We start from the raw sequence: 18,507 nt of genomic DNA, 5'->3' as shown, positions 1-18,507 counted from the left end.
GGAAACCGGCTCGTATTGCGCAGAACAAGCTGGTGAAAGACTGGTACGATGGGGGTATAGCGCTCCCTAGTATTGAATTGTATTACTGGGCTGCCCACCTTAAACAGATCAACTACTGGTTGCACGCCTCACAAACGGAACCAGCCTACATGGCGGACAGGCAGAATATCGAATCCAGAGGCCTGTTGAGAAACCTTTATAGCCGAACCATCCCGACTGAGCTAAGTGGCCCGACTCGTTACACGATTCAAATCTGGTATAAGGCACACAGACATCTTCAGTGTGCACACACCGTTACACAGATGACGCCCCTGTGGGACTCATACAGGTTGGGTTACATGGGCAATACTAAGGGGTTCAGGGCGTGGGACGCCATAGGCATTTCAGTGGTGGGGGACCTCTGGAAAAATCACAAAGTCGTAGATTTTGATTTTCTACAGACCAAATACGGTATGGCTAGGTCCGAACATTACAGGTTCATGCAGATACGGCATGCACTGAGGGCAGCCATTCCGGAGGGAACGAATTTGCAGGAATCTACCCCTCTAGAAGACAGACTATTAACAGAACACATGTCCCGAAAAGCCACCTCCTATACATACCGGAAGCTAGTTAACAATCTCCCTGACATGTTGTCCAAATTGCGTTCCAGTTGGGTGGCGGATATAGGTGACCTGGACGACTCAGAGTGGCAGGAGGCTCTCTCGTCACCGCGCGAGTCTGCGATTCCCTCCAGGCTTAGACTGGTACAGCTGAAAATACTGCACCGTACATACTATACCAGGACGGTCCTGTACAAGATAGGGAAGGCTGAACACGATTACTGTCTCCGTGGATGTGGAGAAAGGGGGACGTTCTATCACACCATTTGGGATTGTGGGAGATTGGCAGGGTATTGGACAGCGGTGATGCGAACTATTTCACAGACTGTGGCTACCTCCCTGCTGCCCGACCCGCGCTGCTGCTTACTGAACATATGGGAAGCAACGGACTTAACACATCGACAGCAGGATTGGGTAATGTTGGGCCTGCTGGTCGCGAAGCGCAATGTGGCTAAACTGTGGGGATCACCTGTGTTACCCACACTGAGGGAATGGTGCTGCGACATGGATGACGCAATGGTGGCGGAGAAGGCAGTGTTTGTCCAGAGGGGTTGCCCCAAGAAATGAGGTCTGATCTGGGGGGCGTGGAACAGGTATAGGGGAAACATTTGTGAACCACCGAGGGAGGACTCAGAAGAGTGTTTGTCGGATTAATGATTAAAACTATACTATGGCTGTAGGTGGTGACAGGCCCTGCAGCTTTGGAGACCTCCCGATCATTACAGGAGAGGGAGGTGCTGGGAACGGTTCTGGAATGCATCACTAATATTAACGATAATATAATTGCGGATATATGTCTATTTACCCTCTGGGATCGCTTTGTGTTTTTCTACTGTTGTGCCCTTGTTTTCATGAAAAGTTTGGTTCTACAGTTAAAAAGCAGACCTTCGTAATTTCAGACAATATAACAGCTCCATTAAGCACACTCTGTATTATTTGCCGCCGGGCCCCAGGGATGCCGGCTAAACGGCTGTGTAATTCTTTACATTGTAGATTTAATACTGGCGTACTCGTGGCCGGCCCCAGAGGTTGTAGGCCTTAAGCTGTGTTCTGACGATAATGTGCAATAAAGGTCTTTAAAAAAAAAAAAAAGCGGTTGAAGGGGGAGGGTTAAAAAATGCCCTTTACCCTTTTAACTCTCATAGAATACTTTGCTCCTTCATTCAGAACGAAATGACTATATGTAAATCCATTCAGCATCTTTTATCGGTCTGAACCTTTAATCCAGGTTTGTGGTCTTCGCCATGCCCAAAATTTAAAACGAAATCAAACCTGACTCACGAGAGCAATCCATAAAGGCTGTTATTTTATTTCATACAGTCACTTGAATATTACACTTAACCGCATGTGTGTGTGTTTGAGCTTTTGAAAATCCAAAATGAGAAAGAGGTTTGGATAATAATCCTTGTACTTTGAGACATCTTTATCAACATGAAAAAGGCTCTTGTCAAAATGTCTGCTCTGCTTTCCTTGTTCGTATGTAGAAGTCACTGCCCCGTAAGGTGTCTGTTTGTTTTTTTCTAAAAAATAAAAAGACTCAAAGCATGGCTAAAGTGTCTCACAAAAAAATTAGCTGCTCATTATCGAAGCAACAGAATTGTAATCGTTCTGATTTTTGTTTTCTCTCCAAACTTAGCTGGTGCCCTATGAGCAATCATCCCTGCTGGAACTAATAAAGACTGAAAATAAGGTAACAAGCAGGATGTCACTGATTTCAGAGTCCATCTTTTATTTTGCTCACAACTGTATTTTATTCATATTTCTTTTTGATTCAGTTTCCCAATATTTTGTGAAGCGCAGGTTAGTTAATGTTTAACAAACAAATCTTCGAGGACAGAACCAGAAAAGTTTAGATATATGCATTCTTTAAACTTACAGTTTTTACATAAACATGTTTTGCATACTGCATTTGTTTTTCTTCGACTTTTTGGCACTTTAAGTTTGTTTTACTTCTATCTATAGTTATTACTTTTACTTTGATTGTCCATGGTGTTTGTTTGTTTTCCTTCTCTCCACGAACTCTCTCACCGATGTTATTCTGCTGTAGGGTCTGCACATTAGTAAAAATAATATTGCTGTCATATGCCCTTTTGTCGTAGACCTCTTTCTATCACAGTTCTACCTTCCTTGTAGAAAATATAAACCACTGGGTTCATTCAGTCGTTTTATGAAATGCCCAATCACTTTAAATTTCTTGTATTCCTTGTTAAGACACTGACAAATCGAACTTTGACAGGATTGAAAGGAGAGACTAGATGGAAAGCAGAATAGTGCAAACAGAGCAGTCTTTTACATCCAAGTACAGTCATATTCTTTTATTTTTTATTTTTAATGGCTACAGGTTCTGAACAAAGTCATCACTGTGTTTGCAGCTTTGTGTTGCGAAATCAAGAAATTGAAATACGAGGTAATGCACCACAGAATGTTTGCATGCTGTTCATTGTATTTCACCTTTCTTACTGCCGTTACATTTTCACTATGATGTGCTTCTCAGAAACATTAAACTTAGTGTCTTAATGCATTGTTTAATTGTTTTACCATTTGTATATACTCTTATGTCTTAATCCTTTTCATTGGAATACCTGGTACTACTCTGGGACCGTAAACTGCTTTCAACACCGTTTTAACAGAGGATGTACATATCTCAGTACCAGGCATGCAACAGATGTGTGTTGCATGAATTTCCTCCATCCATTGTGCCACTGCACAGACTCACTAGTTCCCAGTTATGTGCTGATGTGTTTGGTCTGGTGATTGGCTTATTTTTCTCAAAAATGTTCTGCTCACTTTCATTTGTGTTGGGTCTTTTATTTGCGACGTACCTTTTAATCTGTTTCTGACAGCCAGTTCCGCAACAATCGATTTCCAAAGCATGCATGTTGTACTTACAGTGGTGTATAGCAGCTTCCTAACAGGGGCTTCTTCTCTAATTTGGGGAATAGTCATCCAGAAAACGTAGCCTCTTCTCTGTGATAAAATAGCCCTTAGTCTCTCAAAAGCCATTTAATATGGATGCAGAGTCAGTGGTCATGTGTTCATCAAGAAAGCAACAACTATATTCTGTGCTCAAGAAATTATAAGATAAGTCTACATGGCAGGACAATCGACCAGACTATTGGGCACCTATCATTCCAAAACTTGAGTCTTCAACAGAGTAGAATTTTACACCAAACCAGCAGCAGAAAACATGTTATTTTGAAAAATATTAAAAAAAAATATATATATATATCACTTCATGAGGTTCTTTAAGTACACTACTTTGTTAATAAGATTGCCACACTGTAAGCCATTTTATAATTGGTGAAACTGGGCTTAAGTCATGATGTCAGGCCAGATGTGCACATTAGGTGGTGATGCCATTTACTTGACACTTGATGAAACCTTGTCGTTGACCATAGATAACACCGTAGTGTAGTATGGTGTTAGAGGGGATCGCTACATGAGAAGGAATTCTTTGTCACACAACTTTCATCTCTCGATGCCATGATTGCTTTTAGTGGGAGTTTGTTTCACACACGAAATGTGATGGGATGAATTCTTGCTAGAGGTCTAATCCCTGGTGATTGTTCAGGGTAACATTCCAACCCGTTGTTCTTGTGCTCGCCATGCAACCTCAGTTTGGACCCAGTCATATGCAAATCACTTTTGAACCCCCTCCACTAGGAATGTGTTTTTTTATTTTTATTTTTTATTTTTTTTGTTTATTGGCAATTCATCTACAGAAAGAACACAAAGCACATTACAAGCATTCCAAGGTCATAGGTGTAACGACAATTCTACACATTGACTAACGAATCATAAAGCAGCAACATATCCCCTCAGCTAACACAAGTCGATATTGACTTACGCAATGAACTCCACCGCTATACACTCCTTCAGCATCTAAAAGCTTCAATCCCAGTCAACACACCTTTATCCCAGTGCATAGCAATTCAGTCAGTAGTAGTGTCTGTGTGAGTCATCGCGCCCTCCTGGGTGTCCTCCTCATCCGACTCAGGTGGGTCCTCCCTGCGTCTCCCCTCCATATACAGCGCCCAATAGTTCTTGGGACGGTTGTGCGGTTGGAGCAGTTCGCTGTAGTGTTCGGTTTGAGTGCAGCAGTACAGCATATCGTGAGACCAACGGGCCATCGTGGGTGTGGGGCCTCGCATCCATGTAAGTGCAACGCAGCGCTTGGCAACTATAAAGGCCATGTCAACTAGTCTACGTTTGAGAGGTGGGATAGACTTAGAATATCCCAACAAAGCCAGCAAAGGGCACGGGAGGAGTTCCAAGCCCGCAACCCTATTCACCTCTTCGTATACCGCGCGCCAGAAATCAGCCACCCTCGGACAGAACCATGCCAGATGGAGAAAATCTGCAATTGGCTCACTGCACCTCTCGCAGCCTGGGCTTTCACGTAAACCAAATCGAAATAATCGTGCGGGCGTGTGATAAGCCCTATTCAAATACTTAAAATGAAGTAGACGGTGTCGGCCGTTAAGAGACACCCTACGCACACTAGCGCAGCAATACTTCCACATGTCTTCAGGAATGTCGGTCTCCAAGTCTGTCTGCCAAGCCAGACGTGGTTTCGAGTAGGCTGCCGTCCGCTCATTTAGGGTAATACGATACAGGTTCGTGATCAGTTTGGTCGAATACTTGGCAGTAACTATATATTTGTATGACAATACTGTCGGTGGCTCCGCCATGTTGTCCCCAAGCAGAGCCTTCAGAGCTCGTCGCACTCTATGAAACTGAAAGCGCGGAAGCAACGTCAATCCCGCTCCCTCTCGCGGTGTTAGGTCATCCCATGTACACACCTTTTCATTCACGAAGAGGTCCCCCAATGTAGTTACGTTCAATTCAGAAATGGCAGAAAGCACTCCCTTATCACCGCACGGACCCAGCCATGAGCACCACTCTAATTTCGCCTCCGGGGCTTACAGCAGGGAGCAAGCTTGGGCATCCATTAAGTGATACCATGCATGCGTCACTGAATTCATAGAGTCCAAGAAGCCCGTGCTGCGGTCCCTTGGTCTAGACATCAATGCCGGAAGGGGGGCCGGGGATGCCACCAGTGTCTCGATCCGTATATGCGGGGCTTCGGCTGGGCCGTGTATCCAGCCGTAAACATGTGCCCCCTGCACAGCACGATAATACAGCTCCAAGTCCGGAGTGTTGAGACCTCCAGATTCATACGGACGGATCAAGATATTCCAAGCGACCCTGGGTTGCTTCCCAGCCCATACAAGGTCAAGTACCAGAGCATGCAGTTGCCTAAAAAACGTTTTACTCAGTACCATAGGGATGTTACTAAATAAAAACAGGAAACGAGGTAAGACTACCATTTTTAATAACGAAATACGGCCCATCAAAGACAGAGGCAGCCCCTTCCATCTGTCCACGTCATCACCTAGTTTAGATATGGCCACACCATAGTTTTCGCGAATTAGTATGTCGGGGTCAGTATGTAGCCTAATGCCCAAGTAGCGCACCGGTTCAGTAGTCCACTGTATGGGATAATCCGGATCCACTCGCTTAGTGGTAGGAGTAAGAGGAAACATGACCGTCTTGTCCCAATTCACCTGAATCCCCGAGAGTGAGCCAAACAGTACCACTTCTCGCAAGACAGCCGAAAGATTGTCCTCCGGGTGCCTCACGTACAGCAAAGTGTCGTCTGCATATGTAGACACTATAAGTCTGTACGTGGGAAATCGAATACCTCGATGGCTATGGTACTCACGTAGCGCGCAGGCTAAAGTTTCCACCACCTGGGCGTATAACAGTGGGGAAAGCGGGCAGCCCTGTCTAGTGCCGCGTGCTATCGGGAAGGAGTCTGTCGTGAGCGAGCCTATGCGTACTCTAGCCGTAGGGCAAGCATACAGCGTGTTCAGGAGTTGCAAAAAGAGCCCCCCCGCCCCCATGCGGCGGAGCACCAAACGAAGAAAGGGCCATTCCACAGAATCAAAGGCCTTCTCCATGTCTAGGAAAACAGCCACCGCAGGGACGTCTAATCTCGTATGTTGAAACGCTGCAAACACAGTCCTAAGATTGTAAGATAGGTTTCGGCTAGGGACAAAACCCGCTTGCTCAGGGGCCACAAGGAGTGGGAGCAGGGGGCTAAGTTGGTTTGCAATGATTTTAGCAAAGACCTTCTCGTCCACGTTTAACAGTGACAGCGGCCTATTTGATGCACAGGAGTCAGGAGACTTCCCAGGCTTAAGGATGGTCACGATTATAGCTTCCCTCATTGACGGAGGCATCTCCTCCGCCTCTGCCATCTCCTCCACGAGCATCAGGAGTTTGGGGATCAACAGCTCCGAAAAAGTTTTATAAAAAGAGGCCGGGAAGCCATCAATACCTGGCGCGCTGGCAGCCCTCATCGAAGACAATGCCAATACTACTTCCTCCCTTTCAAACGGTCGTACCAGAAACTCCCGATGCTTGTTAGTCAGCTCAGGCAGTTGGATATGCATCAGGTAGTCCAGGATCCGTTCTTCCGAAGCGGACCCCCTAGAGGCGTACAGCGCGGCATGATAATCTCTAAACCGCTCTGCCACCTGTCCATCCGTTAAAGCCTCATCCACCCCCTCATCTCTGAGTGCAGGTATTCTATTGTCGTGCCTACGTTGCTTCGCCAGCCGCGCCAGCACCGCCCCCGGCCGTTCCCCCTTCTTCATAGGACCTAGCAGTGGCGTACTTCCCTAAATGTAGCACCTCAGCGTCTGCTTCCTCGTGATACTCTCGTAGAGTGCGGGCCAGCTCACTGGTCAACTCGTCATCAGGGTTTTGTAGCAGACGCTTCTCTAAATCTCGCAGCTTAGTTTCTAGTAAGGAGAGCCTGCCACGTATGGATTTGAGGACCCCCGCGTGCTTAGCAATGGCCAGACCGCGCATATAAGCTTTCAAAGCCTCCCATACCGTAAGAAAGGAGGTCACCGACCCCACGTTCCTCTCGAAGAACATCTCTGCCTCATTCGCCATCTCCTCTCGGAAAGCTGCGTCTTGTAGCTCATATGGGGGAAGTCGCCAACTAAACGGCGGGGGCGAGGCTTAAGCGCCTCAACCGAAATAAGCACTGGGGAGTGGTCTGAGTACATGCGGGGCAATATTACACACGACTGCACATTGGGAAGGAGCGCGCCCGGAAGCAGCCAATAATCTATTCTCGTGTGTATATTATGCTGCGCCGAATAGTGCGTGTAACCTCCCTTATTCGCATGCAGTGTTCTCCAGACATCGTGCAAGTCTAACCTAAGTATTTCAGTATCTAGGGCACGTGCAGAGCTCGACGGCTTGCGATCTGGGCCATCCGACCTGTCTAGAGCAGGGTGTCGCACCATGTTAAAGTCACCTCCCCACAATACGTGTCCCTCGCAGTGTTCCCTTATCTTGGATGCTAGGGTCAAATAGAAGGAAGGGCAATCGTAGTTTGGTCCGTATAATTTAACTACATGAAAAGACATGCCCTTTCCAGTGCATTTCGTGATGATGTATCTCCCTTCCGGGTCCGTTACCACCGGTGATATTGTTAGATCAGACCTAGGGTTCGCCCAAGTCAAGACGCCGCACGCAGGCGATGTGAACCCTGCACTGTGTGTGTGTCTGTGCAGTCCTCTATAAGTGAGCGTTGGGCTGTCTGGTCGCAAGTGAGTCTCCTGCAATAGTGCAAGATCTACAGAGTGTCGTGATAGGTATTGTAAGACACGCCGGACTTTCCTGTGATCGTTGAGCCCTCGCACGTTCCACGTCAGAAGTGTAATGTAGTCCAATTTGCGAGATAGCTGAGTCACGTCAGGGGGGACATCGTGTGAAACATGTTAGTATGAATCATCCTTGACGCATAGTACCTTGACCTACACAGTGTGCTCTCAACCCCAAAACGGCAAACAACTAAAGCTTCAAGACCTAACGTAAACAATAACATTAGAAAGACTTGTAACTTTGCCCTACCCCCCCGCCCACGCATGCCCAGCCCCAACATGGCCGCGCCCGAGTCCTTGCCCCCCCAATCTACCCAAGAACCAATCCCCCCCGCTCCCCATGCCCTCCCCACCTCCCAAGGCTGAACTTCATACACTCCCCTGCACCCCCCTCCCCCACCCGTCCCCTTCAACACAATAGAAGGAAGACTAAATGGCACATACCAAAAACATAACACCCAAAAAACAGAACCAAGCGAGGAGATGTGGCATTCACACGTGGGCGTAGGTAGCTCACACATAAGTGATCTATATCAGTATCTGTAATTTGCACCCGCCACAATGCCTCGCCCCCCGCCTCTGTAAAGAAAATAAAGTGAGTAACAGTTGGCGCCTTTCAGAATACTAAACATTGACCAGCGGCGGCGCAGGGCTACACCCCATTGCTAAACATATCTCCACTGCGCCATCTTCCCTGCCAGCACCGGGTATCAGCCTCCATTACACCTGTATGCATAACATAGCATTGACAAACTGAAGACGTCCATTAGCGCAATAGCTTGGCAATGTCCCTAGAAGCAGAGCATTCCCTCCCACCACCTCCGGAAGCCTCTTGACGTATCTGCATTGAATCTTACAGTGTCATAGGTAACTCTATTCAGTACAACTCGCCGCCCACCCAGGGTAAGGGCCGTCTCGGCCCCCAGAGAGTGTCACATCCCAGGTCAAGCCACCTGCGCACAAATACTGTCCTGGGTAGTTGTACACTGCCTCAGTCTTGTTCTTCTAAGGGACTGCCGGACACCTCCTCCTCCTCCCTGTCGCCAGGCATATTTCGAGTGTTCCTGCGCCAGTCTTTCATAGCTTTCTGCAGTGCCCTCGGGTCTGTGAAGATGGTAGATCTTCCCTGCCTGTTAACCCTCAATCTCGCAGGTTACAGCATCGCATAATCTATCCGAAGCTCATGAAGTTGGCGCTTAGTGGGGACAAATTGGCGTCTCGCCTCTTGTACTCTCGCAGTGAAATCAGGGAACAGGGAAATCGTGCTGCCCTCATAATGTAATGGTTGTTTCTCCCGAGCCAGTCTTAAAGCAGTGTCTCGGTCTCTGTAATTCAGAAGCTTGGCCACTATTGGGCGAGGTGGTGCCCCCGATTTTGCCGAGGGCCCAGGGTGCGGTGCGCTCTTTCTATAACAAACATTCCTGAGAAGGTGGTATCTCCCAGCAATTTTTTCAACAGAGTTTCCACAAACAATTCCATGTTTCCCGTTTGGGTGTTTTCTGGAAGGCCCGTAATTCGTATGTTGCATCTGCGTGAGCGCGCTTCCAAATCCTCCGCCTTGTCCTGCAGGAGCTGGATCACCTTTCCCAGTTGTTTATGTTCCGAATCCAGAGTCGTTTGTGCCTCTTCCAACTCGCCTATTCTCCGCTCCGACATGTCCAGACATTCCGCGTGTTTGTCCAGACGTTCTGCCATCCTGTCCATACGGTACGTGAGTGCATCCATTTTAGCACCAAGGGATGCAATTCCGCCCTGCAGGTTTTTTTCCATGGCTAGGAGCATGCCGCGAATGTCGGGCTCAGGTGCATCTCCCATACTCGAATTACCAACTACATCATCCGTCCCACTGGATGATGGGTCCGTGGTTTTAGTTTTCTTGTTAGAGTCGAATGTCAGTTTGGGTTGCGTGCGGTCCGGACGGCCCATGTCTCCGCAGACCAATTGCGTCCTATGCAGACCTCGCGTGGCACTTATGTTCCTAGTGGTTCTCAGCATGAAAGGCCTGTAGGTGTGCTGCCAGTGCCGAGCTCCTCAATACGGCAGTAGTGGTTCCCCTCAGGAACACTCCCGTGTGGGTTAGCGTATTTGCAAAGCGGCTCCGTTCAGACTGGTGGTATGGGACGCAGGCCTAGCGACGCTCACAGTCTCCGCAGCACCCCAGCCAGGGTGTAGACTCCTGGATCGCGCAGCCGCTTCCGACCTCACAGTAGATCCCACGCACTCAGCGTCCCTCGCAGAGAGTATTCGAGGACAGTGGGGGGGAACACCAAGCCTATGTGAGCTACTTCGAGTTTAGCCTGTCCATGCGCTCTTTGACCAGTGTATTGGGCCTCTCAGACAGCTCAGCCTTTCTTGACAGACAAGGTTCCTGGCCCTTAGCAGTTCCCTACAGTGTGTTGTCGTCCATGCACCTCAGTGGGGCAATGGGGGTGCACAGTGACCGAGTCCCATCCACTCGGCAGCCCGCAGTCTCAGGGTGTAAGCCCCCAGCCACCGACACAGGTAAGGCGCAGCAAGCTACTGAGTCACTCCACAAGTGCAAATGTCCGTGGGCGTCCCAGCAGGGTACATGGCATCAATAGGACCCAAGCGCGAGGTGATGTGTCCTCAATTGCCCAGGCTGCAGCTAGTCTCTAGGATAGCACCGGGATGGGCGCAGTCGCAGTCTTCCTGCCTTCCGGCTAATTGCATATTGGGGTGTCCACCAGTTATCCCCTCAACAGGGCCGTCAGTGGCGTGTCCAAGTTCTCTAGGACTGTGGCGGTAGAACAGGTAATGTCACTTAGGCTTGGGGGGAGGAATCCAGTCAGTGGAGGTCTCAAAGATCTCCTAGCGCGCTGCCTCCAGATGCGTGAGACCTAGAGGTCCCAAGGAAGCCGGGGACTCTGTTAATTCAGTGCTGCCGCGTGAGGCGTACCGCCAGCCCGGCGTGCCACATCATGCACCGCTGCTCACCGTATCTCCGCCTGGGGGGTCCCGCAGCCAAACGCTCGCCAACCCTGCCGTCGCTCTCGATAGTCCAGGCAGGCGGGATCAGTCGGGACCCTCAAGGACGGGTTTTCACTCTCTTCGGCAGCAGACAGGCCCATAGCTGCCAAGGTTTCAGATTGCTTGTGTGTGACATTTTCATAATTTCAGTGTAATTATGAGTGACATTTAACGACTATGAGTGACACTTTCTCGCAAGCAAAATCCAGCAATGAAAATGGGAGGGAAACATATAAATGTCAGAAATTACTACCGCTTAAGCAACGAGAAACTCTAAGATCATCTTAAAACTACTGCAAAGCACCAGCAATAGAAAGGCACTGGGACCCAGCTATACCAAACAGGACGCAGGAGACCATAATGCCTCCCCCCCCCCAAAAAAAAAACAGGATTGATCTTTCATGGACGGACTTAAACATAACCATGTGCCTACCTCAGCATGAACTGATCATATTGTGCTGAGAAGCCCCTTCACGAACCGAGGGAAACCACAATAGCAAATGCTGGGCAGGACCTCTGCTGTCTCACGCAGGCTTCAGACCCGGAATGCATTGCAGGTGAAATCTATTGCTTCCTCAATAAAGTTTTTGAGGTGGGGGTGGCGAAGCTTGGAGCACAACTTATCCCACAATAAGTGACTGCGCACACATCATACAAACATTGTAAGAACATCAGGCCCACCCTCCATTCTGTAAAGCTTATCTTAGAAAGATCGATGTGTTAACGTTATGAAAATGTGGCACATAAATTGTGGGAAAAGTCTTTCTAACAGAAATACCAATATGGAAATGTTTGCAATTCTTGCGAAGATGTAAGGTTTTCAAGAGACACAAAGGCTCCGAAAAAACCCTTTATAACTTTGCTCAAACCTGCTTGGAACATTATTACCACTCATCCCTGAAAGCGTGCCTGCTTCAAACAAGGCAGCAGGCAGCTGCAGCTGATCATCTTGCCCGCGCGCTACTAGCGTTAATATAAAGGATTAGAGACAGAAGTATACCTCCAACACATAACTTCTGCCCCCACCTCTCCCACCACCCATACATCCAAAATATGAATGGGCCTGAATTTCAGCTCAAGCGCCAGTGAAACTCACAATACGCTCTGCAAAGTGCGCGTGCTGATTAAGTGGTTGTGTTCCATGTGGGACACAGAATTAAATTATAGAAATACATCTTCGCACCAACCTTGTTTCCATTTCGGATTGTTGGATGTATAGCTTTGTTCCTCCACGGTCAGCTTAAGGGGGCGGGGTGGGGGCACATCTCAGCTCGAAAATTAGTGGAGGTTGGCGCCTTCATCTACCCAAGTCCACTCTTGTTTTGTACGTTTACCTAAATGGGGCTGGCAGTCGGGGTACATTACCAATTGACGGCCGGCCATCGGTCAAATGTTTACACCAGCAGAGGCTCCACCTGGGCAAATATGGCGGGACACCAAATCTAAAAAGAGCAATGGAAACGCAAGTATGGGAACGAGTACCTGCCGAGCAATCGCACCTAAGGCTCACGGTTTAGTCAAACCTTTCGTAGTTTATTGCTGTAATAATTATTTCCACTGCTCAAATGTTCAGGCTCCAACATAATTTCCAATAACAAGTCGTCCAAAGAATGAACAAAACTGTCTTTATTTTAAGACTAATTTACTAAGTCCCAGATTTAAGGTAGCTCGAGGCATCGCATCCGCCTGGAATGAGACAAGCCACGAGGAAGGGGCTCATATGTAATGACCCCTGGCCACCCAAATCGCTTCACGGCCTCCTATCAAGGCTAGTCCTCTATAGTTGCACCAGTCAGGGCACTGCCAGCAAGACATCACCCCTCTCTTAGATGGGAGCTGTCGGGAGGTATCATAAAAAGGAAGGCCGAGTCTCGGGGCCCATCGGTTTGTAGAATAGCATGTCGGTAACAGCAGGGGCATTAATGAGGGGCCTCAGAGCAAGTGTCAGACCAGCCACCCCCGCTCCCCCTGCTAGGCAACCAGAACGCCGGGAGAAAGCAGGCCACATCAAGCCACAACAGCTGGCCGATCGTAGCAGGCTCAGTGCACGGAGGGAGGTATATCCTGAAGTGCCTGTAACCAGATAGCAGAGCCGCCTGCCTGTCCGGCCCTGGGGCAGAGTACAGTGCGGTATAAGCAAGAGGAGAGTCAGCAGGGGTGCGCACTCACCGGAGATCCCGCGGGGCCGATGGCAGGGAAGATGACAGAGGAAGTTGAAAGTGATCATGCGCTGAAGCGCTATCAATATAAAACAACAAAGTGTTATTAGAAGAAGCAGCAGCATAGTGAGAGATACCTCACTATCCAGACTTTCACTTACTTTAGAACTGCCGACCACCTGGCACGATTCAGCCTCTCAGGCCCAGCAGCGGCTGGAGTAGTGTGCTCTGGGCTCAGTGGCCTGCCGCGGTCTGTGGGGTTGCGGTCGCGGTCCAGAGAACTTGTATTAACTACAGTGATAAGAGGTGGCCTGAGCCGGTCGGTGGTGCGAGGTGCAGAAAACAGGGCTGTGAGTGCCTCGACCGGCACCATGAATATTTGCAGCGCCCCAGCCATGACTATTATATGCACCGCAAACTAGCCAGCCGAGCTGCCTTCTAGCTGACGAAATAAACTCCCCGCGCTCGCTCTGGCAGCAGGATATGACGTCTCCTCCCAGGACGTCATGCTAGTAGTGAGAACCGCGCGGATTGGAAGCACAAAATACAGTATAGCAGTTGAGTGAGCTCTGCCAGCAAACTTAGCTCAGCTGCGAGTCCAAGCCTGCTGCAGCAGTACGGGGAAGCCACGGGCGGCGCGCTTCGACAGACTCCGTTTTATCAGCGATTTTAGTGACAGCTGATACCCAGCGATATGCGTGACAATGCATTTTAGTGCGGTAATGCGGATTACCACACTGAAATGCGCTAGTGTCACGCCTGATGCGTGACACTTGGCAGGCCTGAGGCCGCGCAGCTCCGCTTCGCCACCCGCAGCAGAGTCAGCTCGGCATCCGCACTTCACTCCGGATCTGGGAGGTAGGAATCTCTCAGTAAATGCCCCCACCGCTCCGCTGCTCAAAAACTTGCTTTCCGAGCAGAAAAGGCGCGCTGCACTCAGGATAGACTGAAGGATATTTGTAGATGCAGAGGAGCCGAAGGCTCAGACGGCCATCTGCGATGCAGGCTAGCTCCGCCCCCCCACTAGGAATGTGTTTTTGCTGTACCATCGTAAGTGGCAAAGGCATGCTCAAATGTTGGTCCCATGTTCTCTGTGTCACTGGAACCATGCTATACCCGTCTGAAGACCCGCATTCAGGGCGAAAGCGGTTTAGGGTTGTTTGTGTTCTGGTTCAGGGAGGACCTGGCTGTTCGGGCTGGACTTGTCCTTTTGGAGCAGTCTCAAGACTGATCTGCATATGGCTGGGTCCAAACGGAGGTGGCCTGGTGGGCAAAAGAACAGTTGGTTGGAATACTACCCAAGTGATTGCCATTGGTTTAACAAATAGCAAGCATTCCTCCTATCAACTTTTGTGTGTTTGATGTTGTCTGTTTCATATTGCCAATTAGAGAAATGTAGAAGTAGACACTCTGGACCAGCTCAAGTCCACAAATGACAAATACTTTTATACATTATTGCTGACTTTCCTAGAACCGGCATAGGGTACCTTTTGCCTGCAACAAAGGGACTAGTGACTGTAAAACCAGTTGCACAGGACCCCAAGTACATGATGGATCTCTGCGTTGCAATCACTTGGAAACAGACTGCTAACCCAGGCCACCTTGTCCCTTCAAAGACGGATAAATAGAATGTTGAGCTATAAAGGAGTGTAGCTTATCTTTAATGTTATTGAGTATCACACCTTTTGAACACTCCTGGCATGCTATGAGAAAGATCAGTGGGAGAAGCAGACACATTAATCACATTTCTCAATACAAAATGGGCAAGAGCCAATGAGATCAAAAACTCATCCATCCAAAAAAACTACTAATAGTGATGATGACCGTTGAGCTTATTGCTCTGTGATAGATTGTCACAAGAATTACTCTCTGAAAGAGTTTATGGTTTAAGATTTCTGGTGATTTTAGGCCACACATGCCACCCCATGTTGTGAAGACACCCTTTGATTGATGCACACTGTTTGGGCAGCAGGTATATGAGGCATTGCACTGGATTAAAAATGAGACAGAGGTAAACAAGCAATGGACGGACTCCAACAAAGGACACACTTTTGATGCCACAACAAGCTTAGATTCCTGCCAGCACACACAAACCCATCCTGTGCAACACACCATGGTCCTCATGCAGCAAAATCAAAAGGACTTGTACAGAGTAGGCACTATAAAAGTATAGGCTCCGTTAACAACAAACGGTGCTAAGTATTTTCATTGTTTGCAGCTACATGGTCAGAGGATGATCTCAGTGTTTTCTGTGAATGTGGAAAGAGGTTTGATGGTTTCTTTTGATGTTGAAGGAGAAGAAGTTTAAAAGCAAGTACTGTGTTTAAACCATTGACAAAGGCCATAAGAAATTTTTAATTCTGACACCACAAGTCAGTTGCTTGCCTTAAAGCAAGGAGGGTTCATTATGAGACTAGATACACATGATAAATGATTCCACCTTTCAGGGCTTTAAAAGCACATGAAATATGTATGTATTCCATGATGACATACGCAGTACAAATTGGAAATGCTGCTTTTTGATATAAAATCAGCTTTTGTTTTATTCGCCAAATGCCTGTAGCAATAGCTGCACTTCAACAGCTCTCTGTTGACATCAAGCTCTGAAGCTGGCTGAGAGACTACAGCTGCTTCTTCCATTAAATTCCAGAGTAAATACCTAGACATCTAACCTCAACTCCCACTGGCAGATTACATTTAAGGGGACTATCCTTGATGTTGAGAAGTCTGTAGTACCATCTTCAGATATCTTAGATTGTGGAATCTACAGTTTGAGATGCAGGCCTACTATAAACCCTGCAAATTGTCAGTGTCAGTCACACATCCAGGATATGGCCATGCAGAAATGTCTATCAAATGCAGAAATGGCTCTATTACAAATGATCACAGTGCGAAGGAGATTAAGGGTATGTAGAGCCAGATTTACATAAAATTTTTATGGTTGCAGACACATTGATATGGTAAACTTCTATAGATTTCCAAAATAGGATTGTGACCCTGTACTTAGTCAGGATTTGGAAAAGTGTATTGTAGGCATTTTTTCCAAATATGGAATCAGTATGACATTTATCAGTGTTTTGCAGCCAAAGTCCTGTCACAAAACTTTCCGACACCTGATTTGGAAGGGTAAGCCGTTTGCAAAAGGAAAGAGGTCTCCTTGTGGCCCATTCCACCTTGTGGATGTTAACAATAAAAGTTTGTAGGGTAGTAGGCAGTGGTCCCGGGGACCATTGCCACCTCTAAAGCAAATGTTTTTTCTTTTTTAAAGTAAACCTTTGTTGCTAAACGCAGCCTTGTTTCCTTAAGGAAAACGAGTTGCATATAATATATATATATATCAAAGAAGCAGAAAACTCTGGGTAGTACCGACATTTCGGTGGAGGACAGCTCGCACAATGTTTTTAAGCATAGGATTAGCACAGTGCCATCCATGCCAAGCTGTAAAATAACATAATCCTTTAACCATTCTGGGGACAGTATTACAACTTTGGATTGGTAGAATACCATGCAAGCCAACCTGAAATGAATAGAAGCAACCCCTGACACATGTTTTGCCATCATTGTAGCTTGTCAGAGGTTTACCTTTGTCTAGACACAACGGACTACCCAGTACAAGTCAAAACTATACCCTTTCGGGCTTAGAGTGCCGCACAAATTATGCAAAAAAGTGGCAGAGAACTCCGGGTAGTTCCAAAATGTTGGCGGTGAGCAGCTCCTGTATAGAGCACCCTACAACACCAGCGGCACTCTGAATCTGCTCACCTCAAATGTCTGTTTTTCTAGCAAAGTCTTTAAGCTTATCTCAGTGCCATCCATGCCAAGTTGTAAAATGACAAAAGCCTTTTACCACTCCAGGCACAGTATTATAACTTTGGGTTGGTAGCAGGGCACCATCCCTATGATAGCCACCAACTGTTGTGAGTCACAATTTAAAACCTATCTAATTAATATTCATGAGGTAGGTCGGATCATTACCCAATCCAAATCAGAATTTTAAGACCCCACAGAAGAAGACTAAAATAAGCATAAACGTAATAGCGCTTGCCCCTGCACAAGGAAATCTTTCTGCTGCTGAGACTATCCCAGGATAGGAAAATTGAACAGCTGATGAAGATAGCTGCAGTTTCCAGCAAGAGCATGAGTGCGAAATAGGCCAGGGGGAATATTGGACTTGCCATACTTTCCCTCAAAATTGATCACTAGAAAAAACAAAACAAAAAGATCACTAGTTTGGGAAGTTTGCTTATATCTTCCACCCATACTGATGCTTTCTAAGTAGCTCTTGACATAACAGACACATGGATAATGATACTCGTCATGTCCAGATAGGTTGTAGATCATTGCTTTTCCCAACCTTAGGAGGTACCCATATTTCAACATAAGAAAATGCCATCCTTGGTAAAGATGCGAACCAAGGAGGAAGGAAGCATTTATCATTACAGTCCTGTTAAGTTGAACTTTGCAGCTCGACTTCTGATGCCCTTGGGAGAGCAATGAGACGCATGACCACCAGGTGTCGTCTTTAAAACCTATACACTTTGCCAGTGCCTTTTGGCAATGCTGTTCAGCACTGGCAAATGCTTTGCAGCATGGCCAAAAGTAAAAAAAAAAAAAGCCAATAAAAGGGGCAAGATGACGTGGCCAATTTTGTAAGTGTACATATGTGTGATAATTTGCATATGCATCCCATAGCCTACAAAATGATAGGAGCACCAAGAAAGAGTAGTGGGTAAGCCCTTTAAAAAAACATTTTTATTTAATTTTCTTTTTAACAGTGGAGGGGCTGACAGCAATTTGCGGCCTGGCCATTTCCTGAAAAAAAAGAATGATATATATTTAGATGAGGCTGCAACGAAGGAGCAGGTGGTAATGGGAAGTAGGTAGGGAAAGGGTAAAAGTGACACACAAGGAAGAGAAAAACTGTGGCGCCGGGAGAAGCACATCTGAGAAAGCAACACATGGATCACATAGGAAGCTGGGCACTGTGCTTGGGAGAAGGACAGAAGAGAGCTTGCAACATGAGAAATACAGCACCTTGAATCACAGGGCCGGTATTTGGTGGGGTGGGGGAGA

At 47.4% G+C, this 18,507-nt stretch overlaps 1 protein-coding gene across 2 annotated transcripts in view; it reads left to right on the top strand.

Annotated features, from left to right (window-relative positions):
* The window catches only part of WASHC4 (WASH complex subunit 4), a 1,268,393-nt gene that overhangs the window by 81,426 nt on the left and 1,168,460 nt on the right, over positions 1-18,507 (top strand). For both annotated transcript variants that reach the window (XM_078674607.1, XM_078674599.1), the window contains exons 3-4: positions 2,239-2,292; positions 2,944-3,009. In XM_078674607.1, coding sequence (XP_078530733.1) covers positions 2,239-2,292; positions 2,944-3,009 — 120 coding nt within the window. The remainder of the gene's footprint in view (positions 1-2,238; positions 2,293-2,943; positions 3,010-18,507) is intronic.

This window comes from Lissotriton helveticus, chromosome 1_1, assembly GCF_964261635.1.
Source record: "Lissotriton helveticus chromosome 1_1, aLisHel1.1, whole genome shotgun sequence".
NCBI classification, from domain to species: Eukaryota; Metazoa; Chordata; class Amphibia; order Caudata; family Salamandridae; genus Lissotriton; species Lissotriton helveticus.
The sequence above is the reverse complement of the archived record's forward strand: the minus strand, read 5'-3'. Positions and strand labels throughout refer to the sequence as shown.